We start from the raw sequence: 15,415 nt of genomic DNA on the forward strand, positions 1-15,415 counted from the left end.
AAAAAGATTTTCGCCGGAGTACCAATTTAACGTTACATTTTTTCACATTGTGCTGCTTTTCATTGTGAGAGGACCTCCGTCTTTAGGACCAACATTCTGCGTGGATTCACTTCATATTCTAACTTATAGCTGTTAGACACAGAGTTTCAAATCCACTGCATAATGATACAATTCTGTCTGACTGCAGCCACCACTAGAGGGAGCTTCCTGTATACTGCTTTATGATTGACTACAGTGCATAGGCTGTACACAGTACATTACCTAATAAGCACAATCCCTTACACTCCCTATATAATATCATAAATCTGCCCCATTATGTCATTTTTACTGGTTCCCAGTGATATATTGGCAGACTGTGCTTAGGACTCTGTGAGGAACCCAGACGACACTGTGAGAGAGTGATAAAACCAGCAATGGAAGAACATCTGTATTATATACTCTGTATATAGCCAAAAATACATTAACTGTGTCTCTTCTGTAAATGTCCATAGTAAATGTCTGTAAGAAACCGACGACCGCTCTAACAATAAAGATCCAAGGGATCAATCGCTGACTCGAGGGTTAAACCAATAAAACTGGAGCATCAAGTGTCCTGGCCAGAATTCCAGGCCGAGGGTAACACGGCCCCCACAACGGACTGTAGTCTCTGGTGCACGTCCCATCATGTTCTCAAGCTTTGCCATTCTCTTGCAAGGACAGGCTGAGACTGGGAATAGGATTGGGCACGCTGTCCTTCTCCATGGGTAGATCAGTCAGTCTCATGTGCTGCCACATGTAGTCCACAAACATGGAGGCCTGCAGTAACCTCCCCATCCTCTGCATGTGGCGCTCTGGAGGGATGAAAGAGAATCAGATGTCAGGTGACGTTCATGGTGCAATGTGTGTGTGACCTCCCCGGCCCCGACGTCTCACCTGTGTAGGGTATGAGCCCCTCCACGCTGCTCCTGATACTGCTGTACTGCAGCAAGCTCTCCGGCGCCTCCTGTGTCAGCAGGACGTGCAGCACACACTGGGCTTCATGACAGTTGCGCGAATTGGTGTTCCAGACGCTGCAGTATCTCAGGACGGACTCTGATGGCGGCAAGGAGGAGACAAGTTCACTACAGAGTCGTCTGAATTTATTTTTTTTTATTATTATTGAGTTTTACAGGATTCTAAAAACACAGCTGTCTCACTTGATATCATAAAGCATGGGTCTCCAAACTGCGATCCTCCAGCTGTTGCAAAACCACAATTCCCATCATGATCAGACAGCTAAAGCTTTGGATTTGGATGTTCAGGCATGATGGGAAAAGTAGTACTGCAACAGCTGAAGGGCCGGAGTTTGGAGACTCATGTCATAAAGGCTGCCTGCTTTATAAGACCCATCTACATACACCCTATCAGGGAATTCAGAGGTAGGGGTCCTCTGTGCAGGAAGCTCATCTGTTGGCAAGAGTTTAAAGCAGGTACAAAGAGTCTCTTGTTCTGGGGGACCTGTCCTATCCTACATGACACAGACAACCCAGGGATTAGTTTAGACTGTGTAATGACTCATTTCCCCTGTGGTGGCGCTGCAGAAAAACGGAGCACGTTGGGTCCCTTTACATGTTCAGATAAAGCTTAAGCTTTGGCTCTCCAGGCATGATGAGAGTTGTAGTTTTGCAACAGCTGGAGAGCCATGGTGCCCTACCCCTGGCTTAAAGGGGTACTCCGGGCTGGGGTTATTTTCAGTGTATGGCCGGGGAGGGGGTGGATATAGAAGGCGCCGGTCACTTATCTCCCTGGTTCGCAAAGCCCCGTTCTGCTTTCTGGTCTGAGCTGTGGCTTGACATGTGACGTCTCAAGGCAGCTCAGCCATTCAGCGGCTAAGGCGGGACCCCGCTACGACCACTGAATGGCTGAGCTGCCTTGAGACGTCACGTGTCAAGCCACAGCTCAGACCAGAAAGCAGAACGGGCTTTGCGAACCAGGGAGATAAGTGACCGGCGCCTTCTATATCCACCCCCTCCCCGGCCATACACTGAAAATAACCCCGGCCCAGAGTACTCCTTTAATCGTTCAAATAGCAAACGACAAGCAATGATTTTTTTTTTTTTTTCTTTTAAACGATAGGCGTTTAGCTGAGAACATAAATCGCTGTGAAAAGTCATTAATGCTATGGTAAACATGACTGTAATTTGTATGGCCGAGGTTTGTATATAACACCAGATCATTATCATTTAAATATGAAAGATTTAACAATTTTTTGCACAGTAATGGGCCTGTTTTAAAGGCTCCTTACTGCCTGGTTTCTGCAGGTTATCGCACCGGAAAACTGGAGGTCCCAGGAGATGGCACTATGAGATCAGCATATGGTCAAGCATATTTTATGTTGTACAAAGTGCAGACCCCTTATGATGCTAGATTCATGCTTGCATCAGGGTTCTTTGGCAGCCAAAAAGCAAAGACAGACGTGCCGCTCACAAATGGACATCAACAGATACTGAGGAATCTACAGCATCTGTTCAGTTTCCCACTTGCGTCTGTTAAAGGGGGAGTTCACCAAAAAAAAATGTTTCTTTCAAATCAGCTGGTGCCAGAGATTTGTAATTTACTTATATTACAAAATCTCCAGCCTTCCAGTACTTATCAGCTGCTGTATGTCCTACAGGAAGTGGTATATTCTTTCCAGTCTGGAGAGCAGGAGAGGTTTTCTATGGGGATTTGCTGCTGCTCTGGACCGTTCCCGACATGGACAAAGATGGCAGCAGAGAGCACTGTGTCAGACTGGAAAGAATACACCACTTTCTGTAGGACATACAGCAGCTGATAAGTACTGGAAGACTTGAATTTTTTTTAACAGAAGTAAATGACAAGTCTCTGGCACTAGTTGATTTAAAAGAATTTTTTGGGGGGTGAACTACCCCTTTAACTCTGAAGAATTTGGCCAGACAAAGACTGACTGCTTACTGCTCCTGAACGGAACTCCAGCGGAGGTGTGAACCAACCTTTCTTGATAAAGATGTTCAAGTGAACAAGAGAGCTTTGAACATATCAATAAGCAACTGGACAACCCCTCCTCATTGACAGTGTTCAGTGGCTTCTACAGGGAAAAATTGGTATTACCAGGTATCCGGTCAAATGGCTGAAGAGTGGACCTACCTGTTATGCCAAAAACTAGAGGCAGAGGGTAAGAGGGTAGGCCCTAGTACCAGACAGCCCCCTCAGACATAAATCCCACCATCGCCCTACCGATCCCAATTACCTTTTTGGTCTTGCCGTAACCTCAGAATATTCTTCTCCAGATCATCTTTCCCTTGTGGTTCCTGAAGGATGGCTGCAAGGACAACACATAAGAAAATGTATCCAGGACAAACATTCCCTACTCTTATTACTACAAAGTCTTCATACTTAAAGAAACTGGACTGCACTTTCTTAAAGAGACAGTAAACCTAAAGCCAGCAACATATTAGGAGAAAGGCACATCAACTACATCTATGTACGTAAATGTATCAGGATATAATGGCAATAAAACCATAAGGGGATTGTAAGAGATGCAAAAAAACATGGCTGCTTCCAGACACAGTGCCACACCTATGCTGTTTGGGGCCAAGCTGCAATACTAAACACAACCTGTGGATTGGTGTGGCGGTGTATACGGCGGTGAGGAAATACAGAGAGACCAAAGGTTATACACTGATTTTTATGGCCCTACAGCTCAGGTGGTAAGTGGGTTAGGAAGGGTCACTTTTCTACCAACCTTTTATGACTTGGAGTACAGTATGAGGTTGGTCTAAGGAGATTGCTAGGCCCAGAGCCTTGAGGAACCTCTTCTCGTGTAGAAGATTGGACAGTTCTTGTTTTCTTTAGAGTAAAAGATACAAAACGTGTATTAGTGTCAGTCGGAGCCCATGGATGATGATGATAATAATAATAATAATAATGGATGAGTTATAATACTCACTGCAAGATATCTTTCTCTTCCTTGGCCTGCGCCTCTGCCAACTCCACCTCTGTGACGTCCTGCAGAGAAACCACATGTGGATGACAACCCGAGACTCCAGCACTCAGAGTACCTAACCTGATCAACAAGATTCCGCTAACAGTGCTTGTACCCATAATCTGTGTCTATACCGCTACTTGCACCCATAACCTGTGTCTACACCACTGCTTGCATCCATAACCTGTGTCTACACCACTGCTTGCATCCATAACCTGTGTCTACACCACTGCTTGTACCCATAACCTGTGTCTACACCACTGCTTGTACCCATAACCTGTGTCTACACCACTGCTTGCATCCATAACCTGTGTATACACCACTGCTTGCATCCATAACTTGTGTATACACCACTGCTTGCATCCATAACCTGTGTCTACACCACTGCTTGTACCCATAACCTGTGTATACACTACTGCTTGTACCCATAACCTGTGTGTACACTACTGCTTGTTACCATAACCTGTGTGTACACCGATGCTTGTATCCATAACCAGTGTCTACACCACTGCTTGTACCCATTACCAGTGTCTACATCACTGCTTGTCCCATAACCTGTGTCTACACCACTGCTTGTACCCATAACATGTGTATACACTACTGCTTGTACCCATAACTTGTGTCTACACCGATGCTTGCACCCATAACCTGTGTCTACACCACTGCTTGTACCCATTACCAGTGTCTACATCACTGCTTGTACCCATAACCTGTGTATACACCACTGCTTGTACCCATAACCTGTGTCTACACCGATGCTTGCCCCATAACCTGTGTCTACACCGATGCTTGCACCATAACCTGTGTCACTTGTGCCAAATCTGTCTGACAGAAACGCTTTAAGGGTACAAACACACACGGCTTATACGCTGCGTATTTACTGCTGCGATACGCAGCAGATTAGATCTAAATAACTGAACACAGCATCAAGTCTTCACCATCAAATCTGCTGCGTATCTGCTGCATATACAGTGTGTGTGTTTGTACCCTAAATAGAGAAGCTGTCCCCAAGGATTGATGTGTCTACACAGGCACTTACATCTACAAACTATGTCTACACCACTGCTTGCACTCATAACCTGTGTCTACACTGCTGCTTGTCCCCATAGACTGCGTCTTGTGTGACAAATCTGTCTGACAGACACTCTTTAAATAGAGAAGCTGCCCTCATGGATTGATCTATAATGCAGTCAGCAGATTCCCTCCTCACCTTCCACAGAACAATGCTGGAATCTGCTGACCCAGTGACCACGGCGTTGTCCCCTTTGTTGCCATAAAGTCCCCAGACTTTGTCCTCGTGACCATCGAGTGTCTTGACGCATTCATTGGTTTTAATGGTCCAAAGTTTCAGCAGGCCGTCCGAACCGCTAGACGTGAGGAGAACAGCAAATAGTAAGAAGAAGAATACAGCAGAAGAGGAGCAGGATGAGGATGAGGCCCTTAGCGGTTACCTGGTTAGGAGCTGTGCCCCCCGACTCACAAATATCACCTTCAGGACAGAGGCGTCGTGACCCTCAAACGTCTACAGGGAAGAAATAAAAGATCAGGAAACATACAGGAGGCTGAGAGAGAGAGCTGTATATAGAGCGGGGGTAGGGAACCTTGGCTCTCCAGCTGATGCAAAACTACAACTCCCATCATGCCTGGAAAGCCAGAGCTAAAGCTTTGGCTGTCCAGACATGATGGGAGTTGTAGTTTTGCAACAGCTAGAGAGCCGAGGTTCCCTACCCCAGATATAGAGTACAAAGGACTTGTATCATGGTCACGTCCATGAGCAGAGTTCTATATATATACAGTGTATGAGATTATGGTCATGTCCTGACATATATTTACCTTTAAGCAACTGAACTCCTGAAGACCCCAGAGTTTGAGGGTTCCATCTGCAGATGAAGTGGCTACAACCTGGTCCACAGGTGAGAACTGCACGCACCATACCCCTCGCTTGTGTCCCCTAAGGACCCCAACGAGAGAGAGGTCAGATGCCGACCAAAGCTTGGCTGTTTTGTCCTGAGAGCCGGAGACGATCAGCTTGTCATTGGGAGACACTGCCACGCTGTTAATATCCTGTATGCAGATAGGAACAGGGATCACATACAGAAACCTCATGACCACATAGTACAGGGATGGGGAACCTTCAGCCCTCCAGCTGTTGCAAAACTACAATTCCCATCATGCCTGTCCAGGCATGATGGGAATTGTAGTTTTGCAACAGCTGGAGGGCTGAAGGTTCCTCATCCCTGACATAGTAGAATCCTCATAGTATCCTTACTTGATCATACATGTAATAACCATATAATGCACAGCAGCCTATATCCAGTATTAGGTCAGTATAAGCCAGCCACTTACTTTATCATGTGCCTTCTCGGTCACGCTGGCGTACAAGCTCTCTAGTTCTGGGGTCTGGCCTTTTGATGCTTTGGTGATGGACTCAGGAAGCGTCCATATTTTTAACGTGAAGTCTTGGCTGCCGCTCACGATAAAGGACCCTTTTAACCTGAAAAAAAAAAAAGAACAAGACTGATGATGATGATGCCTGTATGTCCATCCTGTGATTGCTAAAGAATATCTCTTAAAAGGGTCTATGGGTATAAGCTCAGTCCCTATTGGAATAAACGGCAAACCATGTGCAGGGGAGGAGAGGTAGGTAGGGTTATTAGGTCTATGGTCATCTTACAGGAAAAAGAAGAATTCTTAAATACCTGGAACAAGCAATCGCCCCAACACCATTGGTGTGCCCTCCGCCCATGGCCACACAATGCACCTTCCCTGTAGTTTTATTCATCCTCCATATTCGGACTGTTCGATCCTACAAGAAAGTGCAGAGTAGAACGAGCGAAATTTAACAAACCAAGTCCATAGAGGCGAACTACAGAAGCGGGAGATAGATCACACAGTGTTTTATAACTATACCTTGGCACAGCTGGCAAACATGAGGCCTTTCTTAAAGACATCCAGGGCGAGAACAGTCTCTGAAAGGAGAGAGATAACACGAGGAGGTGTGGAATATTTATGGTGCGTTTACACAGACAGATTTATCTGACAGATCTTTGAAGCCAAAACCAGTAACAGAGATCAGGTCATAAAGGAAAGACTGGGATCTATCCTCTTTTCAAATCCATTCCTGGCTTTGGCTGGCAAAATCTGTCAGATAAATCTTTCTGTGTAAATGCACCCTAAGATGATACAAAGATCAGGACACCATAAAATATACGGTCTCCTTGTGACTCACATCCGTGGTGTTTAAAGTGTCCTGGTCATTGTTAAAAAAAAAAAAAACTTTTGAAGTCTCAGAGACAAGTGTAAAGTTGTGATTGGTTAGGGTTTGATTGTTCAGTCCTCTACTAATCTCTAGATCTAGCTGGGAGAAGCCTACAGAGGAGCGCCTCGACTCATCACATATAGCAGAGTTAGGGCCCTATTACACGGATCAATATTCGGCTGCATGGGGCCAATTTGGCCGATTATCACTCATTGTAATAGAGAGAACAATCAGCTGATGAAACTATCATCGGCTGATCGCTGGTTTAGGCTTGGACCTAAAATTGTCGGGCCGACGCCTTACGATTGTCCAAAGGTGATACCTGACCTCTCCCCACTCAGCCATTGGGATCGGGAAGCTGCAGAGCACAGGAGAGAAGATAGGTACCAGGTGTTTGGGCAGAGGCTGCATGGACATCGCTAACGAAGTCCATGCAGCCCTTACTGCCCAATTGTCGGGCCGTCTTATAGGTCCAGTAAGCAAGCGCTGACCTAGCAGATTGGCACTCGTTTACTAAAATTATCGGGCCGTAGTCAGCCGGTGTAATAGGACCCTAAGTCAATAAACTAAGCATACCATTGTCGTGAGAGCTGCTGGTGTATAGCGACTGCATAGTAACTGCATGTATGACCTTTGTCATTGCTAGACAGGACGCCACTTACCTGTGTGACCATACAGAATCTGACAGTTCGATGTTTCCAGTTCAAAGACTTTTATTTGGGGACTGTTTGTAGCCACTACAATATAGGAATCAGAAGGACCCAAGAATTTCACATCTAGGACCTCATCGTTGTATCCTGCAAACTGAAGACATGAAGGTTATATGGAGGCAGAGGAGGCGAGGACTACAGGGATTCAGGGGCTGGAACACGGGACATGTAGGACTCACCTGTTTCTTCAGATCCAGATTGTGCAGATCATACATGATAATGCTGTGTTCTGCGTTCACGGTGACAATCTCCTCTTGGTTAGGAAGAAGCAGGCAGTGGGTCAGGCTATGCTCATCCCCCTCCTCATCAGAAGATTTCTGGCTAGTATGCGGCAATTTCTGTGTATATAAACATCTTGACGTGACTGCGTCCCATACCTGCAGTATGCCTGGGGACAACAAAGCACATGGTTACTATAGAAGTCTGCAATACCATCTCCTAATCAATACTTTCAGTAGAACATAAAGTGTGTATATACTACTGATCCTGAGTAACATCCCGTATTATACTCCAGAGCTGCACTTACTATTCTGCTGGTGGAGTCACTGTGTACATTACTTATCCTGAGTTACATCCTGTATTATACTCCAGAGCTGCACTCACTATTCTGCTGGTGGAGTCATTCAATCCCTTTAGGTCAGTGCTACCTCACAGTCTCACCTTTACTACCAGCTGTAATGAAGAGAAGAGATGTTGTGTCCTGATCTCTGCCGATCAGATTGGGAGTATTTGGGAGAAGCAGCACCACTTCCACGCTCTGTCAAGGAAGAAAAACAAAAGAACAATAAGTATTTAATAGCTCTAATAATCACCATTACAGTAACGGTCCTATTACACAGAGCGATTTTTAACGATTAACGACTAACGATAAACTATCGCAAACGAGATTGTTGAAATCGTTCACCATATTACACAGAACGATGGTCGTTAGATACGATCGTTATTGTGATCGTTTATTCCTTCTGATCTCAGGAAAACAATGGGTAATGTGCAATTACACTGAACGATTAGTGAAAAAATGCGGAACTTGAGCGAACGAACGTGGAATTACAGCAAACGATTAGCGAACAACTAACAATAATTTTAGGTTCGGATGTAAATCAACGGCATACAAACGATTTTTCAATCATTGCCTGCAATTACACAGAACGATTATCGTTTAAATTCGAACGATATAGTGATTTTTCCGCACGATAATCGTCCCGTGTAATAGGGCCCTAACAGTTCAGGCTAGGGGATTAACTGACCTCATACACTGGAACCGTCCTCTTCGGTGTATTGGTCACCAGGTCCCACACGGTACAGATCTTATCCCGGCCAGAGCTGCAAACCAGAGGCAATGTTAGTGATTCAAAACTTCTATAATCCGTCAGTCATGATATATGCTGCTGGATTGTCAGAAGAACATGGTACATTGTAGTAATTTTCTGTAATAAAGGGGCTATCCAAGATTATAAAAAGAACAGCCACTTTCTTGAAAAACAGCGCCACCCCTGTCCTGAGGGTTGTTTGTGGTATTACAGTTCAACTTTATTCATTTCAATGGAACTGACCAACAAAACCCGCAGTCAACCTGAGAACAAGAGGGGCGCTGTATCTGGAGGAAATCAGTAATGCTTTGCTAATCCTGGATAACCTCATTGGTTATCGTTTGGTTTAATCCTGGATAACCTCATTGGTTATCGTTTGGTTCCTTTTTACAGGAACCAATGAGATTCTTCCTGTTTGGGGGTCACTTACCTGATCATGGTGTCTCCATCAGGGGAGAAGCACAAAGAGGTGACGGCGCTGTAGTGAGTCTCCAGGATGCACAGGCACTTGCTGGATTTCAGGTCCCAGATACGAATCTTATAGTCCATGGAAGAAGAGAAGAGCTGCAGCCGGGACATGTCGGGATGGAACTGCACTAGACTAGAGAAAGAGAGGGAGAGAGAGAGAGAGAGAGAGAGACAGAGACACTGTAAGAAAGGGACTAGGCTGCACTACCTCACACACACAATGTTAACATAAAATGACAACTATGTAAAAACTTGTGTTAAAGGGAACCAATCACGCCGAAATTGCCCCCATTGATAAGGAAGCGTGCTGGTACATCAGCCAGCACGCTTCCCAAACATCCCCCTGTCCCCTCTGTCCCCTCTTTTGTTAGCCCGTAATCTTACTTTTGCGATGTCCCGCGCCGTATGCTAATCAGCCCTAAGTAGTCCGGGTGGGCTGAACTAGTCAAGGTGGGCTGTACTAGTCACGGGCCTGGGCGCTGTAATCACGCCCAGAGGGGCGTGATTCAAAGACCTTCGCTCCACCGACGTCATCTCTGGCCCGCGTTCACGTCGGCGGCGCGCCGCGTCTTTCGCATGCCGCGCATGCGCAGTACGGCGGGAGAAGACGCTGACGTACTGCGCGTGCGCGGCGTGCGGAAGACGTTAGCGGTGCTTGCGTTCCAACGCCGACAGGTCAGCGCCCAGGCCCGTGACTAGTACAGCCCACCTTGACTAGTTCAGCCCACCCGGACTACTTAGGGCTGATTAGCATACGGCGCGGGACATCGCAAAAGTAAGATTACGGGCTAACAAAAGAGGGGACGGAGGGGACAGGGGGATGTTTGGGAAGCGTGCTGGCTGATGTACCAGCACGCTTCCTTATCAATGGGGGCAATTTCGGCGTGATTGGTTCCCTTTAACAGCACCGTGTGACACTGGCATGTAATACTTACTGGACCACGCCAGAGGAGCCCTTCAAGTTGTGGGTACAGTACTGCTTGAGCACATCCCAGATCTTAATGGTGCTGTCACAGCCTCCTATAGGTAGAGAACCAGAATAATATACAGTCAATAGGACTCCAGCTCAGCAGTCAAAAAAATGTAATAAGCACAAAACCAGGCCCAACCCTGCATGTATACCCAACATATAAGACTCCAGCCTACGTCCACATAGTCTCCATATGCCCTAGCCTGAAAGAGTCCATATAACTTAGAAAAACTTTAGGGGGGGGGGGGGGTAGAAGTACACTGCTGAGCCCTTCACTTCCAGCATGACGGAGATCACAGCAAGCCTGGAGGAGATTGTCACCCAGACCAAGCCAATCAAAATATCTGACATGTCAAAAGTACTTTCAAATGACAGGAACACCTAAAAGAGGTATGCTGGTGAAATTGTGATTTGTAATTTACATTTATTTAAAACTCTCCAGTCTTCCAGTACTTATCAGCTGCTGTATGTCCTGCAGGAAGTGGTGTATTCTGTCCAGTCTCACAAGGTGCTCTCTGCTGCCACCTCTGTCCATGTCAGAAACTGTCCAGAGCAGGGGAGGTTTTCTATGGGGATTTGCTACTGTTCTGGACAGTTCCTGACATGGACAGAGGTGGCAGCAGACAGCATTGTGTCAGACTTGAAAGAATTCCCCACTTTCTGCAGGACATACAGCAGTTGATAAGTACTGGAAGACTGGAGATTTTTAAATAGATGTAAATTTCAAATCTGTATAACTTTCTGAAACCAGTTAATTTAAAAGGAAAATAAATTCTCCGGAGTACCTCTTTAAACCACTGTTCAGAAAGAAATGTAAGAATCCGGATCGTAAAATTCTATTACATCACTCTAGGGATGGAGCGAAACCACATGGACACTCCAAGAAGGACTCCTCAGAATTTTAATGTTTTGTTTTTTGTTTTTTTTTTACTTTGGGTGTGAATGAAGAAGGATAGATAATAAATGTCTGAAAGCAGGAAGCCCACCAATCACTAATAAGGAATTGGGTCCCGAACTGCTTATGAGACTGACAGAAACAGGTCAGCCCAGTAACCTCCTGGTTCTGTGAATAGCACCAGGCAAACTTGACTGGCAGGTCCTCACCTGTAGCCAGCAAGGTAGAGGTAGGGTCAAAGGTCATGCTGGAGACAGGCGCGGTGTGGATAGCCTTCCAGGTCCTAGTGCACGTGCCCTCCTGCCACTGCCATTGCTTTAGGAGCAGAGCGCGGCTGCTTGTCACCAGAATCTGAAGGAAAAACAAATACAAGATGACTTAAAGACTATGTCCACCTTGGCATCCAATACAACTAAAATAAAAATAAAAACCTTGACCAATAATCACCTATTTTATGTTTACAGCTCCAAAGCAAAGCAATATGATTCCATGGTTACCCACTACAAACAAACACCAAGTAGTCTGATCCTGCAGTCGTAGCTGTACCCCACTGCTCATCAGCCTCTTCAGAGTAGCAGATGGAAGGAAGTACGACAGCAGATTCAGACTACACAGGGTTTGTTAGTAGTCTGTAACCATGGAAACATACAGGTCAATACAAAAGCTGCATAAACAATTTAGACCAGGGGTCCCCAAACTACGAAGACTGCTCTCACTGACCACCAATAAAAGAGTTCCCCCTTCCGGATCACGCCAGCCCCTGCCCCACATCCACACTGCTGCCGACATCCCCGCCGAAATGATCCCCCAGCAGGTACAGCGACGTCATCACTGCCCCTGCCGGAGGATCCCTCAGAGATCATTTCCAGGTTACATCCCATGCGGGGGGGGGGGGGGGGGGGGGGGGGGGGGGTTGGTGACCCGTGCGGCGCGGAGGAGGCTGGCGGCAGAGCGACATCTCACACTGCTCAGAGATCTGCGGTCTGGTGCAACGGACCGCAGATCCCGGAGCAGTGTCAGATGTTATCCCTGCCGCCAGCCTCCTCCGCGCCGCACGGACCACCAACCCCCCGCCTGGGATGTAACCTGGAAACGATCTCTGAGGGATCCTCCGGCAGGGGCAGTGATGACGTCGCTGCTCCTGCTGGGGGATCCCTCCGGCGACTGAGCGGCTGAAAAGGCTAGAAGAGATGAACACAGTATTAGGTGAGTGTAATTTTTTTTTTTTTTTTTTTTTTTGTAGCAATGCAGGGGGGCATAATAACTAAATGGGGGACATTGCAGGGGGACAATATAACTATATGGGGGACATTGCAGGGGGACAATATAACTATATGGGGGACATTATTACTATATGGGGGACATTGCAGGGGGACAATATAACTATATGGGGCACATTACAGGGGGTCATTATAACTATATGGGGGACAATATAACTATATGGGGGACATTGCAGGGGGTCATTATAACTATATGGGGGACAATGCAGGGGGACAATATAACTATATGGGGGACAATGCAGGGATACATTATTAGTATATGGGGTGAGGGGGCTGGTTGAGGGTGTGAAGGGGGAGTTAGGGGTTGAGTGGGGGCTAGGTGAGGGGTGGAAAAAGAGGGATGCTTTTACTTTTTTTTTTTTTTTGGGGGGGGGGGGGGGGGCGTTGTGGCATTTTGCACTGGGATTTGATTATAGTTTTTTTTTTTTTTTTTTTTTATAGTCCAGCCCTCCGACGGTCTTAGGGACAGTGAACTGGCCCCCTGTGTGAAAAGTTTGGGGACCCCTGATTTAGACCATACTAAGAGGAGGCTCCTGGATGTTATATGTTTACCTCATCATCAGGGCTCAGTACAAAGCATGTGATGTCCTCCTGATCCTCCTAAGAGAAACAAGACAGATATTCAGAATTAAGAAACAACATTAAAAATAAAAAAAAACTTTGTAAAAATTAATACACTGGCGCCCCTAGAGCAGTGTTTCTAAGCCAGTGCAAATGCAAAACTACAACTACCATTGAGGAAAGTTGTGGTTTTGCACATGGTTAGAAAACAGGGGCAGGTCCACCTCCCAGTAGTGACCACTGAGGCTCCATGGAGCTGGTCTCTAGGGTTTTGTAACTCCCTTCAGCATCCTCACCTGTTCAATAGTACGGGTGATGGCTCCAGTGGCGATCTCTAGGACGTTCAGCTTATTACCACAGATGCATAATAGATGTGTCCCATCCTTATTGATCTGTCAGGAAACAATCACCATCAGATCATAATAGTCATTTCCACTATTACAGGGCAACTAACTGCAAGATGGAAGACTCTAACCTGCTGTTATGTTCCCCATAGGGCCAGAGATGCTAAGAATGAGGACGATTTTCTTGGCTTTCCAGCTGTAGCAAAACTACAACTCCCATCATGTCTGGACAGCCAAAGCTTTAGCTTTGGCTGTCCAGGCATGATGGGAGCTGTAGTTTTGTAACTGCTTGAGAGCCAAGGTTCCCTAACCTTGCTGTTGAGTTCTCTAACCTTCTATTAGTTTCACTTTGATAGATAGGAGATAGATGATAGATAGATAGATAGATAGATAGATAGATAGATAGACAGACAGACAGACAGACAGACAGACAGACAGACAGACAGACAGATAGATAGAAAAATTCCAACAGCACTTCCCGGTATCTTCAAAACATATAGATAGATAGATAGATACCTGGACTTTTCCTCCTTTATAGAAAGGTTCGAATTTCTTCTCCACGGCATAGCTAGAAAAAAAAAAAGAAGGCATGTGTTACAAAACAATGGGGTTCCTGGAGTCATTTCCTTGAGGGAAGGTATCATCCATGCAGGAACAGGGGGACCCCCAATCTCTGGATCAGATAGGCACCCACAGATCAGTCACTGACCTTTGCACTAGGTATACACCCTCACTGTCTATAGTGCTGGGGCTCTTGGTGAGTCGCAGTAATATGAAGGTTGTAGGTTTCATTATAACAACTAATGACCCAGCGATTATCTTATAGAGATGCTTTAGTGATCGCAGTAACCTGGCACATCCCTGACACCATAGAGGGAAGATTACTGTTCTGATGCCCTGCATGCTATAGGCTGATCATCAGATGGGTTCCAAGGTGTATAACTCAAGCCATGTACCTGTATGGGCGTCACATGATCTGCCTCCCTATGTAAACAGACCACTATTCACTGACAGCATGCAGAGATAGTGATAAAGTATATTTGGAATATGTCAAATGTTACAAGCTTTATTGACACACAGAGAACCCTACGCATGACAATATTACATGTCAGCCAAAAGCAACAGCAGACAGCGATGTCATGGTGCAGCTGGGACTTGTAGTGCCACCTGTGTACTGCAACTGACAGCTATCCCACTTCCCCCTTACTTGGTCTTGAACTGTACAGCGGGGGCCGCCATGTTTCCCTTTTATCTCCTACTCCCGCTGATCAGCACCATTCAGTCGGCATACACGAGGATAGCAACATCACACGCGTTCCGTGCAGTGCGGAACACTTCCGGCGCCATGATTCTACGTCACCGCGGGAGCAGGAAGTACCGCGGCCGCCATCTTACTACACCCAAACCAATGTAAACACTGTGAAGGCACCTAGTAAACATTAGATAAAGTGCTCACCTTTTATAGTGGGATGGGTTATTAGGTTTAGTATTTTTCCTATGTCTTAAAGAACTTGTGGCTCAGCAACTCTAAAACTCCTAGCTGTCAGGGCATGCTGGGAGTTGTAGTTTTGCAACATACAGAAACACTACTGTAGAAGTGGGTTAAATGGGCAATTATGTTTTTTAGTTCTTATCTCAGTTATTTCCATCTACAGCA

The 15,415-nt window shown here is 46.0% G+C and overlaps 1 protein-coding gene across 1 annotated transcript; it reads right to left on the reverse strand.

Annotated features, from left to right (window-relative positions):
- Window positions 1-395: 395 nt before the first annotated feature.
- TBL3 (transducin beta like 3) lies at window positions 396-15,095 on the reverse strand. Its single transcript, XM_069982079.1, has 22 exons — window positions 14,966-15,095; window positions 14,275-14,326; window positions 13,711-13,806; window positions 13,406-13,453; window positions 11,783-11,924; window positions 10,644-10,728; window positions 9,671-9,841; window positions 9,178-9,253; window positions 8,591-8,687; window positions 8,110-8,318; window positions 7,883-8,024; window positions 6,872-6,930; window positions 6,661-6,767; window positions 6,308-6,455; window positions 5,795-6,025; window positions 5,413-5,483; window positions 5,172-5,328; window positions 3,926-3,984; window positions 3,722-3,825; window positions 3,227-3,298; window positions 913-1,071; window positions 396-830 (listed from the first exon to the last, which is right to left on the reverse strand). Exons 1-22 carry the CDS (start codon window positions 14,995-14,997, stop codon window positions 670-672), a joined length of 2,478 nt encoding a protein of 825 aa, XP_069838180.1. The 5' UTR covers window positions 14,998-15,095; the 3' UTR covers window positions 396-669.
- Window positions 15,096-15,415: the final 320 nt, after the last annotated feature.

Source organism: Dendropsophus ebraccatus, chromosome 9 (genome assembly GCF_027789765.1).
Source record: "Dendropsophus ebraccatus isolate aDenEbr1 chromosome 9, aDenEbr1.pat, whole genome shotgun sequence".
NCBI lineage: Eukaryota > Metazoa > Chordata > Amphibia > Anura > Hylidae > Dendropsophus > Dendropsophus ebraccatus.